We start from the raw sequence: 22,448 nt of genomic DNA, 5'->3' as shown, positions 1-22,448 counted from the left end.
TGCCACTGTTAGGAGACCGGGTCTCCTTAAACGCCTGCTGCGCTGCGCGGAGCAATAGCAACGGAGGCTGGTCGGCTTCTCGGCTCCGTTCATGCATCTCGGGATAACCCATGCCTACAATAATAATAAAAAAACTGAGACACAATCATGTGTTCTAATGATAATGCTCCGTGCGCATGGATATTTAGTGATAATATGGAATTTACACGTTGTATAATAGTGAGAGTGCTTGTTGTTTTTCGCGATTCAAGATAAACAAAACAGTGTAGCGTGTGTAAAAAATTTATGGGGAGGCTAAGCCTCCCTAGCTTCCTCTAACGAGCCGCCTCTGATTTCTATTAGGATTGTAATGACGAGGCTTTAATTTTTATATTTCAAAAGGAAAAAAGCAGAGAGCCACATTATTTTCGTCATAAGTCAGTTAGTTCTTATGAAAACAACTTTTATGAGAGCTAATTTGAAAGGTTTTTTAATGAACTTTAAAAGATATCTGTTAAGTTTTCCCAAAAAATTGCACAACATTCGAGTTATTTGAGATTGAAGGTTCGCCAATTCAAGGTCCTTCGAAAATAACCATCCTTTTAAGGTAATAGTACACTTTAGAAGACCAAAAATAAGCATTTTTTGAAGATTTTTTTTCTCAGAACCTTTATTAAAAATGAACATAAAACTTTTTACACGTCAATATCTAACTCTTAGAGAATACGAAAAATATATCTTTTTTCATTTATGTACGTACACTAATATTGTAGAGGTCGCCGAAGTCGGGGCCTCGAAAAAAAGTAGTTCCGATGGCGGACAGTTAATCTCAGAATTGGGATCTCTGAAACAAAAAAAAAAACGAACAGCATTTGAAAAAGGTAGGTTTCTCAAGTGGCAATTTACCACCGTTAGTGAAAAATTCCGCAAAAAATAGACATTACCGAAATTTGAAAAAATTTTGTGAAAAAATCGCCCGTTTTTCTTTAGTTTTTCATGGTTAAAAAATATTTATTTTTTATTTTTTGGTCAAATTATGGTAAATTGTCACGTAAAAAACCTTCCTTTTTCAAATTCAGTACGATTTTTTTGTTTCAGATATCCCAATCCTGATATTAACTACTGTCCGCTATCATTTTTCGGGGCCTCGACATTTGCGCCCTCTACAATATTAGTGTACGTGCATAAATGAAAAAAGATATATTTTTTTGTACTCTCTAAGAGTTAGATATTAATGTAAAAAGTTTTATGTTCATTTTTAATAAAGGTTCTGAGAAAAAAAATGATTATTTTTGGTCTTCTAAAGTGTACTAGTACCTTAAGATCAATAACTCAGTCGTTATTGGGTTTAGATAGGTCTTTCCGACGCGAATCTCTTTGCTTTTTTATTAGCCACAATTTTGTTGCTAATGATTTTTTCTATAAAATTAAATTGTTTTAAGTTATCTATTCATGAAAAACGGTTATAAAACGTGAGTATTTTCAATGAAAAAAGCATAGATTCAATCGCTAATAACTTGCAACGTGTCAATTTTCCAAAAAGGACAAAATTTTCTTAGAATTGGTCACTCTATCAATTTTCATAGTTCTTTTGATTGAAAACATTTTCATCCTCTCGATGGGGTTGTTTTCACCCCCAGAGCAAAAGCCCGGTTCGGCGTAGGGTAGATTTTGACAAAGATTATCATTACTACATAAATCCGAATTTTCAAGAAAATCGACCTTGATCCTGTAAATTTCACGCGAAAATGGCTGTTGATTGGACTATAATATAATACTTCAAGCGATACTACGACAAAATACCACTTCAAGCACTTGTACTATAGGTTAATATTGGGGATGCTTTAATGAAAAATACTCGTATACTGTTTTAAATTAAAATGGAAACCTTTAATTATATTTCGGGCCAATAATATATTAGTCCTCAGTACACCGTCCTTTTTGAAAATGATTACAACAGTCTTAAAAATGCTTTTAACTGCTTCGTTTTAGACGGTTTTAGCGAGTCTACCACTTCTAGAGTACAGGTTGGACGCTTTTCTACAAGCACAACACCTAAACCTGTAGCTCTAGAGCGGTTACGTTTTGTTATTGCAAAACTATAATTTTTTGTCGGACAAAAAAGAGGGAGTGATCGTCGAGTCCGACACCCGCAAGATGTCACTCTAGCGCGGTACATTACAATTTGTTATTACAAAACGCTTAATTTTCAATTGAAAGATTAATTACAAAAGATTGTCGATTTCGTGTCCGACAAATTTACAGCCTCGTTTCTTTAGTCCGACAACGTAAATAAATATGTTAATTATGACAGGTTATGTTTTGCGATTTCTCGGAAAAAAAAGAGGGAGGACGACCACCTCCTCTATTTTTCCGACAAAAATAATAGATCTGGATCCCGCGTATGAAAAAAAGAATGTGTGTGTACTTTGTACGCACGTAAGAAGTTATATGATTATAAACGAAATTAATATACTTTTTATTTATATTTTATTTAAATATTAAACTAATTTATACTTACTACTTCTCAAACATTTTTATTAAAACAGTGCCAAAAATTAAAATAATAAAAGAATAAAACACACACAAACACATTAAAAATGCCACAAATGATTTCTGAACATTAATTGTCGGAAAATTTTTTAACTAAATACGTATTTTCTGAAAATAAAATTATATAATAAATATACTTACAATCATAAAATGTATAAAAAAAATAAAAAAATAAAAGTTTCTATTGGGATTCGAACCAACTTACCAGCGCGGCTGGTATTGGCGTTGTATTGGGGTTCACTCGCATTAAACGCTTCGCTACGGAGACAGTGTGTCATTATGCGCGAAGATCGACTAACTAAACGGATTAAACTTTTGACATTTTTGAATTATGTAAATCAAATTATTTTGATTTTGAATTGAAATGATTTAGAATTGAAAAAATACAACAAAACATAGAGTAAGAAAACAATACATTAGGTGAATATTGATAGAAATTTTGATGGTAATCAAATTATGTAAATAAAAGTATTACATACTATGTATTTTGGTGGTTTCAAATAGGTAGGTACCTATGATACATTTACAATTATTACGTACCTGTTGCTTTAAAAACTATTTAAAAATCACTACAATTATAAACTTTTTTGTTTCTGTCCTCACAACAATAAAACTAATATATTATACATTTGTTTACCTTCATATTGAACAATTATTTATTATTGACAGATCATTTCAACACCCAATCAGAGCCCGTATAACGACTAATAAATTTCGCAATCACTTGCATCGTGCAAAGTGGCTATGTTCAAATATCATAACAAAATTTGATCAACTATTTTTAAAACACTTACCAGTGTAAGATTCTTTAGCTTTGAATAAGCGAGATCGTAGATCGTCCCGGTTGATTGTTGTTATCCACAGTTCTCTACGCCTTCGAGCTAATAGGTTTTTTATCAGTAATTTTGCGGCACTCATACTAATCACATTTTGATGGGCTTTCACATTGGTATGCAACAATCATCTCTTCTATGTTAATAAGTCCAAAAATATAATATGAAAACTATTTAAAAAGACAGTATAACCATTAACTAACTTTTTGTTTGTTGTTTCTCTTCCTACAAATTTTAAAACGCAACAACCATACATAACCAAACCACAGTCACACAGCTGTTCCACAGCTGCCATATTCAATAATTTTTGTCATGTCATTTGAACATCCAATCAGAACAAAGTTGTAATGCGACTGCGCCGGGATCAAAGGTTTTAATCCTATTAAAATTCACCCTCATATCGCGAGTAAAGAAGTATAACTTCAAACAAGTTGATTAATAGCAAGCTGAAAATTTGTTAATAGCTTCAGGGTGTCTAGTCGGACAAACTTTGATATATAGGAACACTGGAACAGGGGAAGTTTTAATTGTGGAACAGTTTAAAAATTTGGAACGGCAGACAAAAGTCACATGTATTTTGTCCGACAGAACTTCCAATTTATTTGTTACCCTTTCATTAAACTCTCATGCAAAAATCAAGCTGCTATTTATCACCAAATGGGAATTATAATGAGTGGAACACGTAGAATATGTCAAATGACATAAATTATGACAGGTGATAAATAGCAGTCTGATTTTTGCATGAGAGTTTAATGAAAGGGTAACAAATCAATTGGAAGTTCTGTCGGACAAAATACATGAGACGTTTTCGTGGTCTGACCGTTCCAAATTTTTAACCTGTTCCACAATTAAAACTTCCCCTGTTCTAGTGTTCCCATATATCAAAGCTTGTCCGACTAGACACTTTTAAGCTATTAACAAATTTTCAGCTTATAATTTATTTTATTTTAACGTATAATGTTTTAATTATAATTAAAAATTATAGTTTTGCAATAACAAAACATAACCGCGCTAGAGCTAGAAATTTAGGTGTTGTGCGTGCGAAGACGCGCACAACACGAACGAGTACGCGCACGCGTCCAACCTGTACTCTGAAAATTTTCAGAAAGTGGTAGACTCGCTCAAACGAAGCAGTTAAAACTATTTTATCGCCAACCGTCACTAAAGTCATTCATTATTGTACTCATTTGCCCTCATTTACGGCAGTAAAGTAACACTTTATTGTACCGAAAGAAGAATTTTACTTTACCTGCCGCGATTAATCAAATTAACCGAGATTGAATGTAAGTGGTCGATGGCAGTAATCGATTATTTATTTGAGTGAGCTTAAAATTTATTTACTTTAATTATTGAAAATATTGTACACAATTTACGTTATTATTAATTAAATTTATGTCAAAAAGTGAAATTCTGTAGTATTTTGCAATTATATTCATATAAAATTAATCAAAATTTTACCGATTTAGTAATTATTCAATATTGCGGCATGCAGAAGTCATCTGTCATCACTGTCATATTTAAAAAATTTAAATTGAAAATTGTATTTATTGTAATAAAAGTGTTAAAACGAATATCAAATTATAGTACAGTAGTGCTGCTTTAGAAATGGAAGAAATTACATGTACGCCACCTAAAATACGCAAGAAATCGTTTCAGAGCTTCTCCCAGCATAATCCATCGAAAAAATACAATAGGCAATATGACATATTTAAAGCATGACGTGAAAAAATAGTATTACAAATGATAGTGAAAGTGTTTTACTAGCATATTTCTCTGATATGTCTAAAGAATATTCTCAATCGACTATGTGGTCCTATTATTCAATGTTAAAGGCAACTTTGACCACAAATAAAGACATAGATATAAGCAATTATAAAAAACTTACAGCTTTTTTGAAACAAAAAGGAAGGAATTACATTTCCAAAAAACCAAAAACCCTACCGCAAGAAGAAGTGCTAAATTTCTTATTAAATGCACCTGATAACGATTATTTAATGATGAAGGTAATTTATAGGTACAAATTTGTTAAAACCGTTTTAATAAAATTGTATTTATTTTAGGTTTGTGTTATACTGGGCATTGCTGGTGCTTTAAGAAGTGAAGAACTTCTAAATTTAAAAATATCGGATGTAGAAAACAAAGATAATAATATTCTAGTTGTTCATATTCCTATGTCAAATTGTTCATTAATTTTTAATATAACCCAACAAATATAAAATTACTATTACATATTATATTGTACGTAAAGTTCTTTTTCATATCCTTGAATCTACCATGATTTATGTATAATGTCTTTTCATTTGATGTCAATAATTATTTTTTTACATTTTTTACTAGCCTATTTGTTCTCTTTATACCTAATATCGGCCGTGTCTAGCAAGTGGTTGCGTAGGCTAGCGGTATGTGTATCTAGTTACGGACGTGTTAGTACTTGGTACGAGTCCCCCGTAAGAAAAAATTTTTGTTTAATATTAATGGTTATTGACAGTTAGACTATTATACGGACTTAAAAAATGATTAAAAATAATTAAAATAATTAATCCAGCTGTTGCCCAATGACGTCACCCGACAAGTTACACACACACAGACTCTTTTTTCGTTAGAAGGATGTAATTAAGTAAGTGTAAAGTAAGTGTTAATGTTTTTTATGATTGGCGATAAAATCTTGTATACACCACGTCAGTAAAGACTCTTTATCGAACTCGTCTGTTACTCGCCTCGCTCGCTACGCTCGCTCTTCTCGTAATATCAAGACTCATTCCATAAAGAGTCACTTGACTGACTTGGTACATAAATAACTATTAAAGACTTGTAATCGTTTTCAAAAAAGGACGGTGTACTGTGGACTCTATATTTTATTTTTCTCTGAAATATTACAGATAAAATGTTTCTGATGGTTGGAGAAACTAAGAAGCACAAAGTCAAATTTACTTCACATCAGTGGCGCACCCAAGGGGGTTTAGCGGTTAAACCCCCCAAGGACTTATTATAAAAAATATATAAAGGATAGTAGAAAAATGTAACTTGTCTTTGACAAACAGTACAAAAAACATTCGGAGTCCAAGCCCCCCCCCCAGAGGAAAATTGTAGGTGCGCCACTGCTCCACATTTTACCAAAAGGCACAAATTATATGTTTTTTAAAAACTATTCCGATGGCATCACAGGAGATTAGTAATTTTCAATCAATATTCCAAAACAAAAATAACAATAAAGTCCAGTCTTAGTTACGTTGTTGTAAAAAATCAACTAAAACACAATGGTCCTGAAATTTACTTTTTGAGGAAGATTTTCGAGGTAAAAATCGAAACGTCAAATATAGTGCAGTCACTGGACGTGGATATTCGATTTCGTTGAACCTCCATCGATTTTTATGAAAATTGGTGAGTGGTTAGGGGATATCTCAAGGAACAAAGGTGACATGGTGCAAAAATGCGCTTTTACCCTGGGGGGTGCATGCCACCCCTTCTCGGGGGTAAAAATTATTTTATTAAAAATAACTCCATAATTAGCTAGGGAGACAAATTCTAAGCAAAATTCGTTATATAAAATTATTAAAATAAATCAAAACTTTTTGAGTTATTAAAGATCAAATATTTTAATTTTTCGTGAGACAAATACATGTTTTTAACTGATTTTTCATAAACAACTCAAAAACTATAAGTTTTTACAAAAAAGTTATTATTGCCAAAATTGAAGCTAATAAAAAACTAAATAAATTCCTTGCTAAAAAAACCTTTTATTGTTAACTTAAAGTGAGTTATAGGTAATTGAATGAAAATTGTTTTGGGCGAGTACCCAAATCTAAGTATTCAAGCTTAAATTCCGGGAAAATGATGCATTTTACAACATAAACTTATTAAACATTTGTAAAAGTACCCAGAAATATCTATCAATTGAGATCCCGAACAAGTTGATAGCATTAAAATTTATGCTCCAATAATTCTTCAAACTTTATCTTTTAAAAAAATTTTCCAAAAAATGTTATCGTTTTTCTTTAATAACTCCGTTAATTTTTACTATATCAGGTTCACCTAAAAATAATGTGAAAGGTAATCACGATGAAATATTAATCTTTTAACTTGCTTACTTTTTTAAAAATCAAAGGTTACATGACCACGGTTACATGGTTCCCGCAGCAAAATTTAAGCTTAAACGTTTCTATCTCGGTTATTTTTCACCCTACAGAAATAGTAAAAAAAGAAAAATATTTGATATAGAAAAAACTAAAATTTGATTATATATAATTTTTTACGCTAATCGAGTATTTTGTCGTTATTATCAAAAGAAAATGAAAATGACGATAATTTTAAAAATTCTGATTTTTTTAAATTATATCTTTTCTTCAAAAATATACGATCTAAGCCGGTGGAAATTGTTGAAATCGTTATTTATACTAATATAAAAAAACTTTTGTAAGGATTACTATAAATTTTAATTTTTGTAGAAATGGCGTATGTTTTATCTTTCACTTTTTCCTAAAAATTCGAAAGGGTTCCCTTATTTTCATCAGAACTTGCTTAATTTTGATGCTATTAACTTTTTCTGGAGCTCATTTGATAGGTATTCCGAAGTACTTTGGCAAGTGTTTCGCAGGCATATTTTATAAAATGCATCGTTTTCCCGTTATTTGAGCTTGAATACCTAGATTTGACTACTCGTCGAAAAAAATATACATTCAATTACGCATAACTCACTTTGAATTAACATTAGTTTAGTTCTGTGAGAGAAGAGTGTATTTAATTTTTTATTGTCTTCAATTTTGGTAATAATAACTCTAAAAGATCATAGTTTTTGAGTTATACGTGAAAAACAGCTTTAAAACATGCATTGTTTTTACGACAAAATAAAATCTTTGATCATTAATAACTCAAGAAGTATTGATTTACGTTAATAATTTTATATAACAAATTTTGCTTAGAATTTGTCCCTCTATCGATTTGTGGTATTATTTTTAACAAAAAATTTCATTCCCGAAAAGGGGTGGCATCCACCCCCAGGGTAAAAGCGCAAGTTGGCATCATGACACCTTTGTTCCTAGAGGTATTCTCTAACTGCTCACCAATTTTCATGAAAATCGATGGAGGTTCAACGCAATCGGAGGTGGAAACCTTCAGTGACTGCACTAATACAACGTATTTTCAATTAAAATAAAATTGTAATTTATTCCTCTTCAATATAGTAGATAACTCCGAAAACCGAATATACCTTCTTCTTTTTCTTTTTATGTAGACATGACTGTGTTTTTCAATGTGCATTCAGTAAGTTTTCGTTTCATCGTTTTTGTGGTCTTCGCACTGATCGTTTTTTTTATCGAGGAACGATCTCCCGCCATCTTTACTAATCTACTCGTAATTTTGTAATCTATTTATACTCTTCAAAATGCCTTCTTCAGGCCTATGAAACATAAATGGGCGCGTTCACCAGATGCAAACGTTGGCAATCAGTTTGCGCTTTATGCTTCTGAACGACTTGCTAACGTCAAACATGTTTGGAAAGCGGTCGCCATTTTTGCAAACATAAAATATTTAAGTTGAACTTTGAAAACGTGTTGAATATTGAAAAAATATGGCGAGAATTTAAATTGTATATATTGTAGAATATATTGATAAGGGTTTTATATATAAAATAAAGGCTACTGAAGACATTCTGCTACGTTATTATCTATTAAATAAATTTTCTTTTTTCCTTTAATAAAAAAAAAAAAAATAAATTCAAAAACGTATTTATTGAGAAAATTTATTTTAGGTTACGTTCAAAGCAAGCAAGCAAAATGTCAAATTTTAACCTAAACAAACAACCGTTCAGCTCGCTGTCAACAAGTTTAGAATCAAAGCGCAAACATTTGTGAACGTGTTTGCATCTGGTGAACGCAGTCAATGTATCAGGTTGAACATTATAGTGATTTCTCTTGCACTTGCCTCATTCTAAATATAGCGTCGGTCCATGATCTTCCCAATCTAAAATTTTGCTTGACGATTTTTAGTAGTTTTTCGGTTCTAATTAATTTGTCCTTTTTGAAGAGAGTTATTAGGATGCTTCATCTCCATTCTTGTGGTATTCTGTTTTATTCTATTATTTTTTGGATTAGTTTTATTCGTTGTTAAGTAAGATCTGATCTGTCTTTTCCGTCCTGTAAGAGTTCATGGTATTCTGCCCTCCTGCTGCTGTGTTTCCAAGTGTCATCCCAGCTAAATCCATATAGAATAAGTATTACAAGAATAATTCTATATGAATAAGAATAAGGCAAAATAAAAAAAAGATCAGAGAGGTGTAGGAAGAGAACAGGTTTCTTAGATAAAAAAACATTCGTGAATGGATCCAGATACCAAGATTCTGATAAAGAAAAAAAATTATAAATAATTAACAACATCTTACCGGGGGCTGGTAGGCATTTGCTGCAACTGAATACAAGGAAAAACTGGGACTTTTCCAAACAAACCATCTCCCATGTTATCGATACGTTCCTGAGAGTATGCTTGAGAATTAAAACTACAAGCTCTACTCACAGACGAAACAGTGGCACATAATAGACCAGATCTCGTAGTAGTTAATAAATTAACGAGACAAGCAACATTCATCGATGTGGCGATACCTAACAACAATAAATTGCGTGTTAAATACTCTGAAAAGATCGTCCAGTACAGAGATAAGCAAATTCAAATATGGAGACAATGGAGAATGAAAGATACTCACACAATATCGATTATTGATTCTAGTACTGGAGTCGTACCAAAGAACCTCATAGAGAACATAAAAAAGCTGAGTCTGAATGAGCATCTCTATAAGACCATGCAGAAAGCTGTATGACTTTCTACGTCCAGATGGGTACGGAAGTTTTCGGAGATCCCCAGCATACTAAGTCACCTACATTATTCAAACGTTAGAATCAGTGTTTTCGCCCATTCTGTGAATTATCATAAATAAATCCTCCTTTTGTATTCCACAGCAAGTACCTGCCTAATACAGCTTTCACGGTCGCTGCCGTGAAGAGCAGCAACGTTGTCAGAAAATTCTCATTTAGTTAAGAGAATTCTCATTTAGTTAACTCCGCCTGCAGTTTTGTTTGGTGTGATCGAGTAGCTCACAGAACTGTTGCCGGTCCCAAGCCCGGATAAAGGAGGAGGGGGTCTACAGCCAGGTTAGCACCCTACTGATAGACGTTAAAACCATAGCTCATAGAAACAGGATTATGCCTCGGAACAGGAATGATTTCATTACGACGACCAACGCGAGAAAAAGGACAACGAATTTATGGAAAAAGAAAAATATACTTCGCATCGGTACTTGGAATGTAAAGTCTCTAAACACAAGAGAGCAGGAAATCACAAAAGAGCTTATAGAAAAAAATATACACATATGTGCACTACAAGAGACAAAGAAAAAAGGAAAGGGTCAAATTATGCTGGATGACTATCTGATGATTTACAGTGGTGTTGCAAAGGATACAAGAGCCAAGGAAGGAGTCGCACTGCTAGTTCACAGAAAATTTGTACACCAAGTACAAGAGTGCCGATATATCTCCGAAAGAATAGTTAGTGTAAAAGTCAAACTGGATGTCAAGCCTCTGAACGTGATAGCGATCTATGCACCTGAGAACAACAGCGATGCCACCATAAGAGAAAACTTCTATGAACACCTTCAGACTGTAATAAACGAGATCCCAAATGATGAATATATAATCATTATGGGTGACTTTAATGCCCGTGTTGGCAATGACACAGTTCCGGGAATAAAACAACGATATAATGAAAATATCAGAAATGAAAACGGAGACCTTCTGACGGACCTCTGCAGCATAAATGAAATACGAATTAACAATACATTTTTCCCTCACAAAGAACAATACAAATACCCGTTTGAAAACACTAGAGGACAAAGATCTATGATAGACTATATTCTGTCGAATAGAGAGTTACACCCGTCTCTAATCTTGGATGTAAGAGCACTAACATCAGCAGAAATAGGAAGCGATCATAAATTGGTATTGTGCAAAATCAGAATGAAAACACATCTATGTGATAACAAAACAGCAGAATACACCACCTTGATTAAAGTCGAAAGCTTACAGGACGAATCCACCAGATACCTATTCCAAAAAAGACTAACGGAAAAAAGCAGCAACATGTATATCACAGAAAGTGACGGAGTCGAAGAAAGCTGGGCAAAAATTAAGTCTAATATCTTAGCCTCAGCCAAGGAAGTTCTTGGTGAAAGAAACATTAATAAAAATAAATCGCTTCCAAGACGAAGAACTCCATGGTTTTGTACAGAAGTGAAGGAAAAATGTAAAGAGAAGAAAAAAGCCTACCTAAAATACATGTCAACTAAAACACAAGAGGCATACGATAATTATAAGACCATAAGAAACGAAACACATTCAGTAGTAAGAAGAATAAAAAACGATCACTGGGAACGTTTTTCGAAAGAAATGGAACATGATTTTTATGGTCTCCAAAAGGAAATATGGCGCTTTATAAGAGGTCAAAGAATGGAGGTAAAGGAACTAATAGAACCAAAACACATAGAAAAGGATACATGGATTGACTATCTAAAAAAGCTTTATGCAGAGGAAGAACAAATAATGCTAGAACCGGAAACACCAGAAATTACCACAGATGAAGATGTTAATATAAGTGCACAGGAAGTACGAAAAACACTCGAAAAGCTGAAGAACAGAAAAGCTGCAGGTAAGGATGGAATACCAAACGAACTACTGAAATATTGTGGAGCAGCAATGACGGAACAATTAACAACATTAATTAACAAAATCATAAAACACGGTAAAATACCGGAAGAATGGAGAACGAGCGAACTAATCCTACTATTCAAAAAAGGAGATAAAAAGCAGCCACAGAACTACAGAGGTATCAACTTGTTAAATACTACCCTAAAACTTACAACTAAAATCTTACAAGACGTAATGAATCAGAGGATATGTTTAGCAGATGAACAACAGGGTTTTCGTACTGGAAGATCGTGTACAGATGCAATATTCGTCATAAAGCAAATTACTGAGAAATCACTAGAGTATAATAGACCAGCATTTCTATGTCTGATTGACTTAAAGAAAGCATTTGACAGAGTAAGACTCAGGGATGTAATCCACCTTCTGTATAATAGAGAAATCCCTCTAGATATCATAAAAACTATTGAGAACATCTACCAAAATAACAAGATGGAAGTCAGAATAGATGGACAACTTACAGAACCTGTAGATATAGGCAGCGGAATAAGACAGGGAGACTCATTGAGTCCTCTGCTTTTCAATTTAATCATGGATGAAATCATCAAAAACGTCAACAAAGGAAGAGGATATAGAATGGGAAACAAAGAAGTAAAAATACTCTGCTACGCAGACGACGCAATATTGATAGCCCAAGATGAAGATAGTCTGCAAAGATTAGTCCACAGATTTAACATAACAGCAAAAGAATTCAATATGACAATTTCATCTCAAAAAACTAAAACTTTAGTAATCAGTAAAGAACCAATCAGATGCAAAATAGAAATTGATGGTATCAGTATTGAACAAGTAATGGAAGTAAAATACCTTGGAATTACATTGTCAAGTTACGGAGACCTAGACAAAGAAGTGAGAAATCAAGTACAAAAAGCAAATAGATTGGCAGGATGCCTTAATAACACTATATGGCGAAACCGACATATTAACACTGAGATGAAGTCAAGAATTTATAAAGCCAGTGTAAGACCAATAATGACATATGCATCAGAAACAAGACCCGATACCGCCACAACACAAAGACTACTGGAAACGGCAGAGATGAGAGTACTGAGAAGAATTACAGGAAATACACTGAGAGATCGAAAGAGGAACGAAGATATTAGAAGACAATGTAACGTACAGTGTATAAACGAATGGACACTAAATAGAAAAAAAGAATGGAACAACCATATAACCAGAATGGGGGAGACACGTGTGGTCAAAATAGCACGAGATAAATCACCAATCGGCAGAAGAAGTATCGGCCGACCGCGCAAAAGATGGAGCGACAACCTTCCATAGAGGTATCAATCCGCCAATGAACAAGCAGAATTGCTTATAAAGAGGAAGAAGAAGAAGAAGAAGTTAAGAGAAAAAAATACAATCACTGGAAGCGAAACTGGACAATACTGGAGAAATATAACCACTGGATTCGGAATTGGATATGTATCTGGATAATATTAGAAAACTGTGTTCGAACATTAATATTATGTGATTTGCAAGTTTACTAATTGTAGAATGTAGAATTTTTTACCATACTGATATTGTTTAAAAACAATAATAAAATTGATTTAAAATGTTAATAAATTTTATTTTTTGTTATAAGAATCAAAGGAAAATATGATTAGGCGAATGAAACCTTAGGTTTCGCAGTCAATATCCCAACCACACATACACACACCCCCACAAGAATTCAATGCTTTTGATATCGTGCGTATCTGAAATGAGTGAATTTTCTCCTTATGCTGGGGCCACAGTAACGTCTAATACCGTTAATTGACGCGTTATTTGACTAACGCGTTAGGTGTAGCCATGACTTAGCTCGCTAATTTGTTAATGCCATTATTAATGCCGCTAAACGTTAGGCGATAGATCGGGTGTCGGTTTCTTTCGACACTACAAACGAGTTACTCCGAAACCTTGATTACACGTAACGAGTATTGTAGCGAGACAGTGTTCTCGGCCGAGTTCTCGTTTGGTATAAACATACTAACGAGTACTTGGCCGAGCACTCGACCCAGTCATATGGCGAGACGGTCACTCAGATCTTGTTCTATTTACTAGGCCGAGTCTTCGTCCTCCCACCCTTCAATCGTATACTCGCCAATCCACTCGGTATGTGTAAACAACACTCACTCTGTAACTGTGCATATTTTCACTTCATCAGAGGAGACGACTTGTGTTAATCAATGTGATTTGTGATTCTCAAAACTAGCTAACAAATGGAATTCAGATAGGACAATAAAGTTCAGTTCAATTGTATAGATAAGTCACACCCGTGCTTATGAAGTTTCAAATCTTTGTTTGGAGTATAAAAATAAACAAAAACGTGATGCAGCATATGTATCGATTGTAGAAGAAATCAATATTGTTGGTTTTAAAACTCAAGAAGTCAAAAAAATAAAATAATTTAATTTCGACATATAGACAAGACATAAAGAAACCAATGAATCAAAGAAATCAGGAGCAGCAAGATTTGGTCTTAAAATCCATTGTCTATAGTCCAAAGACGCTTATCTCTTTCTCATAATATATCCGTCAATTCTTGTATAAGCCGTTTGATATGTTTTTAATGTTAGCTTTACATATAAGTACACTACTCCTGGCTTACGTATTAGTTATCTTTACGTATAAGTACACTACCCCTTGTTTTTGTGAATCGAAACTGAACTGAGTCGCCATCAAATTCAAAAATTGCCAAATACGTATAAACCATCTCTCGCCCTCACCACTGTCTCGGCCTAGTAACAGTTTGCTGTCTCGCCACTGTACTCGTTACGTGTAATCAAGCCATTACCACAGTATATAGACAGAGGTTCCACAGTAAAATCACTCTTCTGTCGGTGCTTTGATCTCAGGAAGTAATACCGGCAGTACGAAGTGTTAATTAATACGATAATGGATGTTAGACGCTAACGTTACTGTGGCCCCAAAATTAGAGGGAGTGAGAGCCTTATGGCTAAATCTGGCAACAAAATAAACAATAAATAAAATTTTAGAATTAATGTATAATTGATTTTGAAATGCTTGTTGTATCTGACAATTTTATAAATTGCACCTTTTAGGTTTATTTTAGGTTTCCATTTTACTGAAAATTAAACTATTGGTATTTTTATGGAAAATTAATGCCGTCTATTTGTGTGCGAGACCGTTTTAGATTTACCTCTGGTATTGCTTTTGGTATGGAATGCTTTATGTCGTTTTGTATGTTTGTTTTAAGGCAGAGGCATGAGTGGAACGTATTTCTCCGAAGGTCTGAAGTGAATCTGCGAACACAGTGCATCACCCTCAGCTTTTGTATATCCATTTCTGAAAAAAAGACAACTCATATTTAATAGCAAATTCTTTATAAATTTAATATTTTTACAGCAGGAGCCATATACAGGGTGTTAGTAAATAAGTATGAAAAACTTTAAGGGATAATTCTATTCTACATGAAAAACTAATGGCAGTTTGCTCTATAAACGTATGTCCGCAAATGCTTTGTTTCCGAGATACAGGGTGTTGAAATTTTTATTTCAAACTGCCAATTTTTTATTGCTCTAAGACCGGTTGAGATTATGAAAATTACATTTAGTTGGTTTCAAGAGGTAGTTATTGCGCATTTTTTGGCAAACAAATAACAATTTTATATTCATCATTGGCGCCCGTACATGTAACGTTCTGAATTTTTTAAAGAAAAAAAAATCTGAAAGTACGCCACTGAGAAACGACAAATTAAAAATCATTTTTGAATTCCTCGTTCAATTTACGACAAAAAATCATTCTTGTCTTTTTTTCATATGCGGCGCCGTTTTTATACAAAAAAAATAAAATATCTTAACGCTTACAAATTATTCGAGGTAGATTCCATATGCATAGAAACTTATTTCAAATACTTTGTAAACGTTAAGATATTTTATTTTTTGCATAAAAACGGCGTCTTATATGAAAAAAAGACAAAAATGATTTTTTGTCGTAAATTGAACGAGGAATTTAAAAATGATTTTTAATTTGACATATCTCAGTGGCGTACTATTCTTTTCTTTAAAAAATTCGGGCCATTAACAGTACGCGCGCCAATGGTGAATATAAAATTACTCTGACACCTTTAAAGGAGGTAATTTTGAACATTTGTTGTAGCCTTGCACATAGTTAAAATCTTTTTAGAAATATTTTTTGTTATTGTTCTAGTTTGGCACATAGGCGTAACCAGGATGTTCCTAAGGGGGGGGGGGTTACAACTTCAAAATGGCTTGATTTGTCAACAACACATAATGGTGTTAAGCGTATTGCGCTCAAAGTAGATCCCAATGGGGGGTTATAACCCCCAAAACCCCCCTGGTTACGCCTATGGTTTGGCATTATTATATTGGAGAGATTTTGATAATGTATTACGAAATGAAAAATACGCGCAATGTTTTATTTTTTTTGCATAAAAACGGTGCACCATATCAAAGAAAAAAAAACCAAAAAAGGTATTTTATGATAAATTAAACGTGGAATACAAAAATAATTTTTAATTTGAAATATCTCAGTGGCGTACTATTTATTTCTTTAAAAAATTCAGACCATTACTAGTAGGCGTGCCAATGATGAATATAAAGTTGTTATTTGTTTGTAAAAAATTTTCATAGCTTAAAAGGTCTTAGAGCAATAAAAAAATTCGCAGTTTAAAAAAATTTCAACACCCCGTATCTTGGAAACGAAGCATTTGCGGACATACATAGAGCAAACTGTCATTATTTTTTCATGTAGAATTACCCCCTAAAGTTTTTCTTACTTATTTACTAACACCCTGTATAAAGTATTTTTAATTAAAATTGTGGTTTATTTCCATTTTTCCATTAATCATCATCATCATCATCAATCACCCTTGATTTGTCCATTGTCAAACATAGGCCTCCTCCAGATATTTCCATCTTTTTCTGTTCTAATCCTCTGCTATCCAATTGGTCACAATTCTTTTGAGGTCGTCGGTACACCGCGTTGGGGGGGTCTTCCTCGGCTTTGCTTGTCTGCCCGTGGTCTCCACTCAAGCAATTTTTTTGTCCATCTGTCGTCTTTTATTCTTGCAACATGTCCCGCCCATCTCCAATTTTGCCTTGTAATACGTTCGATAATATCTTCGACTCCGGTTCGCCTACGAACTTCCTCGTTTCTTACTATATTTTTAAGCTTATTCCAAGCATGGATCTCTCCATCTTTCATTGTGTCCTTCTCAATTTTTCAACTGATGTTTTTGTGAGAGTTACGGTTTCTGCTCCGTAAAAAATTTTAGCATCAAAAGTAAACAAGTTACGCTCAAAATAAAGTTGCTCCCTTTTTTGGTAATAAATCGGGAAAATCACCCCCTAATTAGCATTTCAAATGAACCTAATTGTGACCACTTTACAAGTTTTTTACTCGCGTATGTATTGATCATATGATCTGTAAGTTTCATACGTTCAAAGTGCTTATTTTTGAAAGAGCTGTAGTTAAAAGGGCTTGAACGACTCACTTATCACGAGTGTATGCAAATTTAGAAACACCGAATCTTAACCAATTTTTGTCTTACAGAAAAATAAAAGAATACAAAATATTCAGAAAAGTAAAGCCGCCTTTTTTATTGTTTAAGATTTTTGGTATCTCTAACAATTTTTAAGTTATTTTGAAAAAAAGCATTTTTTTCAAAATTAAAATTTTTAAAAATTTTACTTTAAAACCAAATTTTTTCAAAAATAAGCACTTTGAATCGATGAAACTTACAGATCATATAAACCTAACAAGTAAAGTAACTTGTGAAGCCGTAACGATTAATTTCATTTAAGTTGCTAATTGGGGGGTGATCTTCCTGATTTTTTTTGCCAAAACAAAAGGGACCAACTTTATTTTGAGCGTAACTTGCTTACATTTGATGCTTGAATTTTTTTTATAAAAACAGATATAAAGCTTTTTTAAGTGGTTATTTTGTTCAAAAATGAACATATTCACTTGCAAATAACTCAAAATGTATTGATTTGGTGAAAAAACTCTATAGAACAAAAGTTCCTTAAAATTAGCCAGTTTATCCATTTCGGGACTTATCTTGGACATATATTTTTTCACCTTCGAGATGGGGTGAAACTCACCCCCAGGGCAAAGCACACATTGGCACCATATCACTTTTTTTCTTTGACGTGTTAGCTATGCGTACGCCAAATTTCATGTCAATCCAAGCGGTTCTTTAAAACGTACAGCAAAAACCGTGAAAGAATCTACTACATGTTTCTGACGCGTTTCATCTACATTTGTCAATTTTTAAAAATATCGTGATTCATTATTTTCATGTGTCGATACCATTATTCGATTAGTTGTCTAACGTCTTCATTTATTGTATATTCCAACTTTGATATTCGCACCGCCCTTCTGAGAAGTTCCATGTCCATGTATCAATTTTTTCCTTATTTGTTTTGTAAAATTACCAACCCCATGAGCCGCAAATTGTTATAGATTCTACAATGAACCTATATATTGATAATTTGGATTCCCGTTTAATTTTTGTCGACCAAAGTATTGAATGTAGTCTTTGGATTGCCGCATTTCTTCGCGACATTCTACTCCGTATATCTCTATCAGATGTCCCTTCTTAGGATAATAACGCTTCACAGATATGTATATTCCAAATGTTAGGTGCCGATTTTCCAGTGCATAAATATTCGGTTTTTTTGAACATTTATTTTCAAACCCTACTTTGAATCATCATCATGGCTTATTCACTCATGGCGGAGTGTTTGCCGCCCTTTTGAACCCTCTGATTCATTTATTGCGGAGAATCAGTCCGCTGTTGTCTTTTATTATTATAGCAGCGTTTGTGACAGTCCTGTCTACAATTTTCCTCCATTCTTTCCGGTCCTTACAGCGCTCCTTCCAATTGTAGATTCTCAGTTTCTTTATGTCTCCTAAGACTTGATCTCTCCATCTTGTTTTGGATATTTTCTTTGGTCTCTTTGTTGTTGGTCTCCAGCCAGTTATTCGCTTTAGCGTAGAGTCTGGGTTAGCTCTTTCTGTTTGTCCCAGCCACCTGAGCCTTTGCGCCTTCACGAACTTGATTATATCTTCACCTTGGATGACTTCTTTAATTTCTTCATTGGTTAATCTTCTAAATTCGCCTAGACTTATCCTCACCGGTCCCATTATTCGTCAAATTATCTTTCTCTCTAAGATTTCTAACCTCATTTCATCTTTTTGTGTTAGGCACATCGTCTCTGCACCATAGCTGATCACTGGCCTGATTGCAGTCTTGTAAATTTTTAATTTGGTTGTCTTACTAATGTGCTTTTCTTTCAAGAATTTTTGGTAGTTCCAGTAGGTTTTATCACCTAGTCGGATGCGTTCATTTATTTCATCCGTTCTATCATTTCTGACATTCACCATCACTCACAAGTATTTGAAACGGTGTACTCTTTCAAATGTATATGCACCAAGCTTAATTTCTTTCTCAATGTTCGTATTCTCTCTTGAGCACTTGAGGTATTTCGTTTTGCTTTGGTTTATTACTAGCCCTCTCTTCTTTGCTTCTTTATCTAGTATTAATATTATATTCTGCATGGTTTTTAAATCTCTAGTAACCAGTGCAATATCGTCTGCATACGCAATCAGTTGGACTGAAGATTCGATAATAGTTCCCATAATTTTGGCTGCTCTTACTGCCTCCTCTTGGGGGACCAAGAGGGGACAGTAATACTTTGAAGAATACACCTCCAATTGTTACCTTATCATAAATGAGATATCTTTCTCATCGTTGGCTATATCTACCTGATCATCTGCAAATGGTAAGGGGTACAGAGAGTCTTGTTCCATCTCTCTATAGCCATTCCGTAATACTTTCTGCGCCAGGTAGCTAGTGCCTTCTGGATGTATATTTTAAATAGAGTTGGGAATAAGCAGCAGCCCTGTCTCAATCCTTTATTCACTTTGAAACATGTTGATGTCCTTTTGCCCACTTTTAACACTTACTGCTTACTTTTACAGCTACTTTATTATTATATATAAATATAACAAATAGTTTTATTAGGGGCACATTATCATAAGCTTTCTCTAGGTCAACAAAACAATATGGATATTTGGGTTCCTTTCTCGTCTATTTTCAACTGTTTATCTAATTGATAGTACATTATCAAGGCAGGATCTTTCATCTCGGAAACAACTGTTCTTCTTGGACATGATGCTTTTCCATTTTTTGTACGATCTAAGGCGTTTTGATTTCATCTACTGTAATTTCTTTTACTGTTGTATTTCTTGTATTTCTAAAGTTACATAATGCGCTTTTCAATCTTGGAGATTTATTATTTGTAGATTGCCTTTCTATTATATAGCCTTTCTTTAAAATCTTGATAAGTTACCAGGCCTATGACATTTTGGTACCACCCATCTGTGTGTCTAGCTGTTCACATGTTTTCTTCCACAACTGATTTTTCTTTTTCGTTACTTCTACATTTACTCTAGAATTAGAATACTGTCTTAGATGTTCATCGTCTTGTGTTCTGAGCTAATTTTCAAACGCTCTTTTTTTATCTTTTAATTACATATTGAGATCATCGTCAAACCATTCCGTGTTTCAAATTTTTCCATTGTTTACTATTGTTTTCCATTACCCAATGCCTATTTTGCTGCGTTAGGAAGATATAGCTTTATTTGTTCATAGTGATACTCGAACCAACAGAAATTTTTTACAAAAAAAAAAATAAACCAATAAAATATATTTTATTATTCTTAATAATAGATATTATTTTTAGGGGGCATACGATAAGATATGCCAGTATGTTAAATAGCCGTTGAATCTGTGAGCTCTTTCCTCCCACTCATAACTAAGATCATCGACTTTACTTGCGACAAACTTTTCAGAATATGTGAAATGAGCTGGACATTGCTCGGGATCATCTACTGTAATTATATTGTAATTATAACTAAAAATAAAAAAAAATAAAAGAATAAAAATAATTAAAATAAAACAAAATTTTTAAATACATACAAAAATTGACACTCTGTGTTTCCACCTTTAGTTTCGGTGTGTAAACGTCGACCATTATAACAATTAGTCCAGGGCGCATCTGTTTTGAGATGGACGTTGAGAGGTGACTCAAATTTTTTTGCAGAAATTGCTTGAAAATAACTCAAATAATAATATTTAAGTTATCCTCCTACTCAAAAAGGTCCGGAACATTGTTTAAATAATCAAAATGTCAAAATATGAAGGAAAAATTCGATTTTTTTCTTCGTTTTTTGTATATAACTTTAAAAGTATTCAATTTTGAGAAAAGTTGTACTGACATAAAAGTTGCGTAATTAAATTTCCTACAACATAGAAAAGTTAAAAATTTTAAAAATAGTCACCCGTGTTGCAAAATAGCACTAATTGCAAAAAAAAACATACAAAAACAAGTATTCGCATTTTACGTTTTTAAACCATTTATGCTATACTTAGGACCTTCATATTTTACCCAGAAAAACTTTATGATATAGTTAAACAATACTCTAAATTTCATTAAGATCGGTTTAACAAATCCAGCTTTCGCAAAAAAAAATCATTTTTTCAAAATGTTGCAGGACTGAAAATAAAGCAGATAGCAAGTTGAAATTTTTTTTGCATATAGAAGTGAACCGTTCCTTTCATTTGCAATTTGGAAAATTAAAATCGATTAACTACCACGGCGTCAGGAAATTTTTTAAATAAACATTAATTTTTGGTGCTACGCGCAGGACAGCGGTGTTCGATTCACACAAGTTGATTTCCACCAAAATTTCTTCCAATCTCTATCTAATATATTATTTTCTTACTCTATATTTTGTTGTATTTTAATATTTTAATTCTGTCCTGGGCGTAGCACCAAAATTAATGTTTATTTAAAAAAATTCGTGACGCCGTGGTAGTTAATCGATTTTAATTTTGCAAATTTCAAATGAAAGGTACAGTACATTTCTGTATGCAAAAAAATTTCAACTTGCTATCTGCTTTATTTCCAGTCCTGAAACATTTTGAAAAAATGATTTTTTTTTGCGAAAGCTGGATTGCAAAATTTATTTTGCAAAATCCATTGAACCGATCTTAATGAAATTTGCAATGCTGTTTTACTATATCATAAAGTTTTTTTGGGTAAAATATGAAGGTCCTAGGTTTAGCATAAATGGTGGAAAAACGTAAAATGCGATTACTTGTTTTTTGTGGTATTTTTCGCAATTATTGCTATTTTGCAACAAGGGTGACTATTTTTAAAATTTTTAACCTATTCTGTGTTGTAGAAAATTTAATTACGCAACTTTTATGTTGGTATAACTTTTCTAGGAAATGAATACTTTTAAAGTTATAATCAAAAAACGAAGAAGAAAATCGAATTTTTCCTTCATTTTTTGACATTTTGAT

General features: G+C 33.1%; 1 protein-coding gene across 2 annotated transcripts in view; it reads right to left on the bottom strand.

Annotated features, from left to right (window-relative positions):
* Nucleotides 1-15,124: 15,124 nt before the first annotated feature.
* LOC114330014 (group 3 secretory phospholipase A2) overlaps nt 15,125-22,448 on the bottom strand; it is a 66,076-nt gene continuing 58,752 nt past the window's right edge. Inside the window, exon 7 of one of the 2 annotated variants that reach the window (XM_028279308.2) lies at nt 15,125-15,397. In XM_028279308.2, coding sequence (XP_028135109.1) covers nt 15,304-15,397 — 94 coding nt within the window. In that variant the 3' untranslated portion in view covers nt 15,125-15,303. Of the gene's footprint in view, nt 15,398-20,774; nt 20,995-22,448 lie in introns of those variants that run through there. The other variant, XM_028279306.2, reaches the window with a different exon arrangement.

Source organism: Diabrotica virgifera, chromosome 2 (assembly GCF_917563875.1).
Source record: "Diabrotica virgifera virgifera chromosome 2, PGI_DIABVI_V3a".
Classification (NCBI taxonomy): domain Eukaryota; kingdom Metazoa; phylum Arthropoda; class Insecta; order Coleoptera; family Chrysomelidae; genus Diabrotica; species Diabrotica virgifera.
This window is presented reverse-complemented; position numbering and strand designations above follow the sequence as displayed.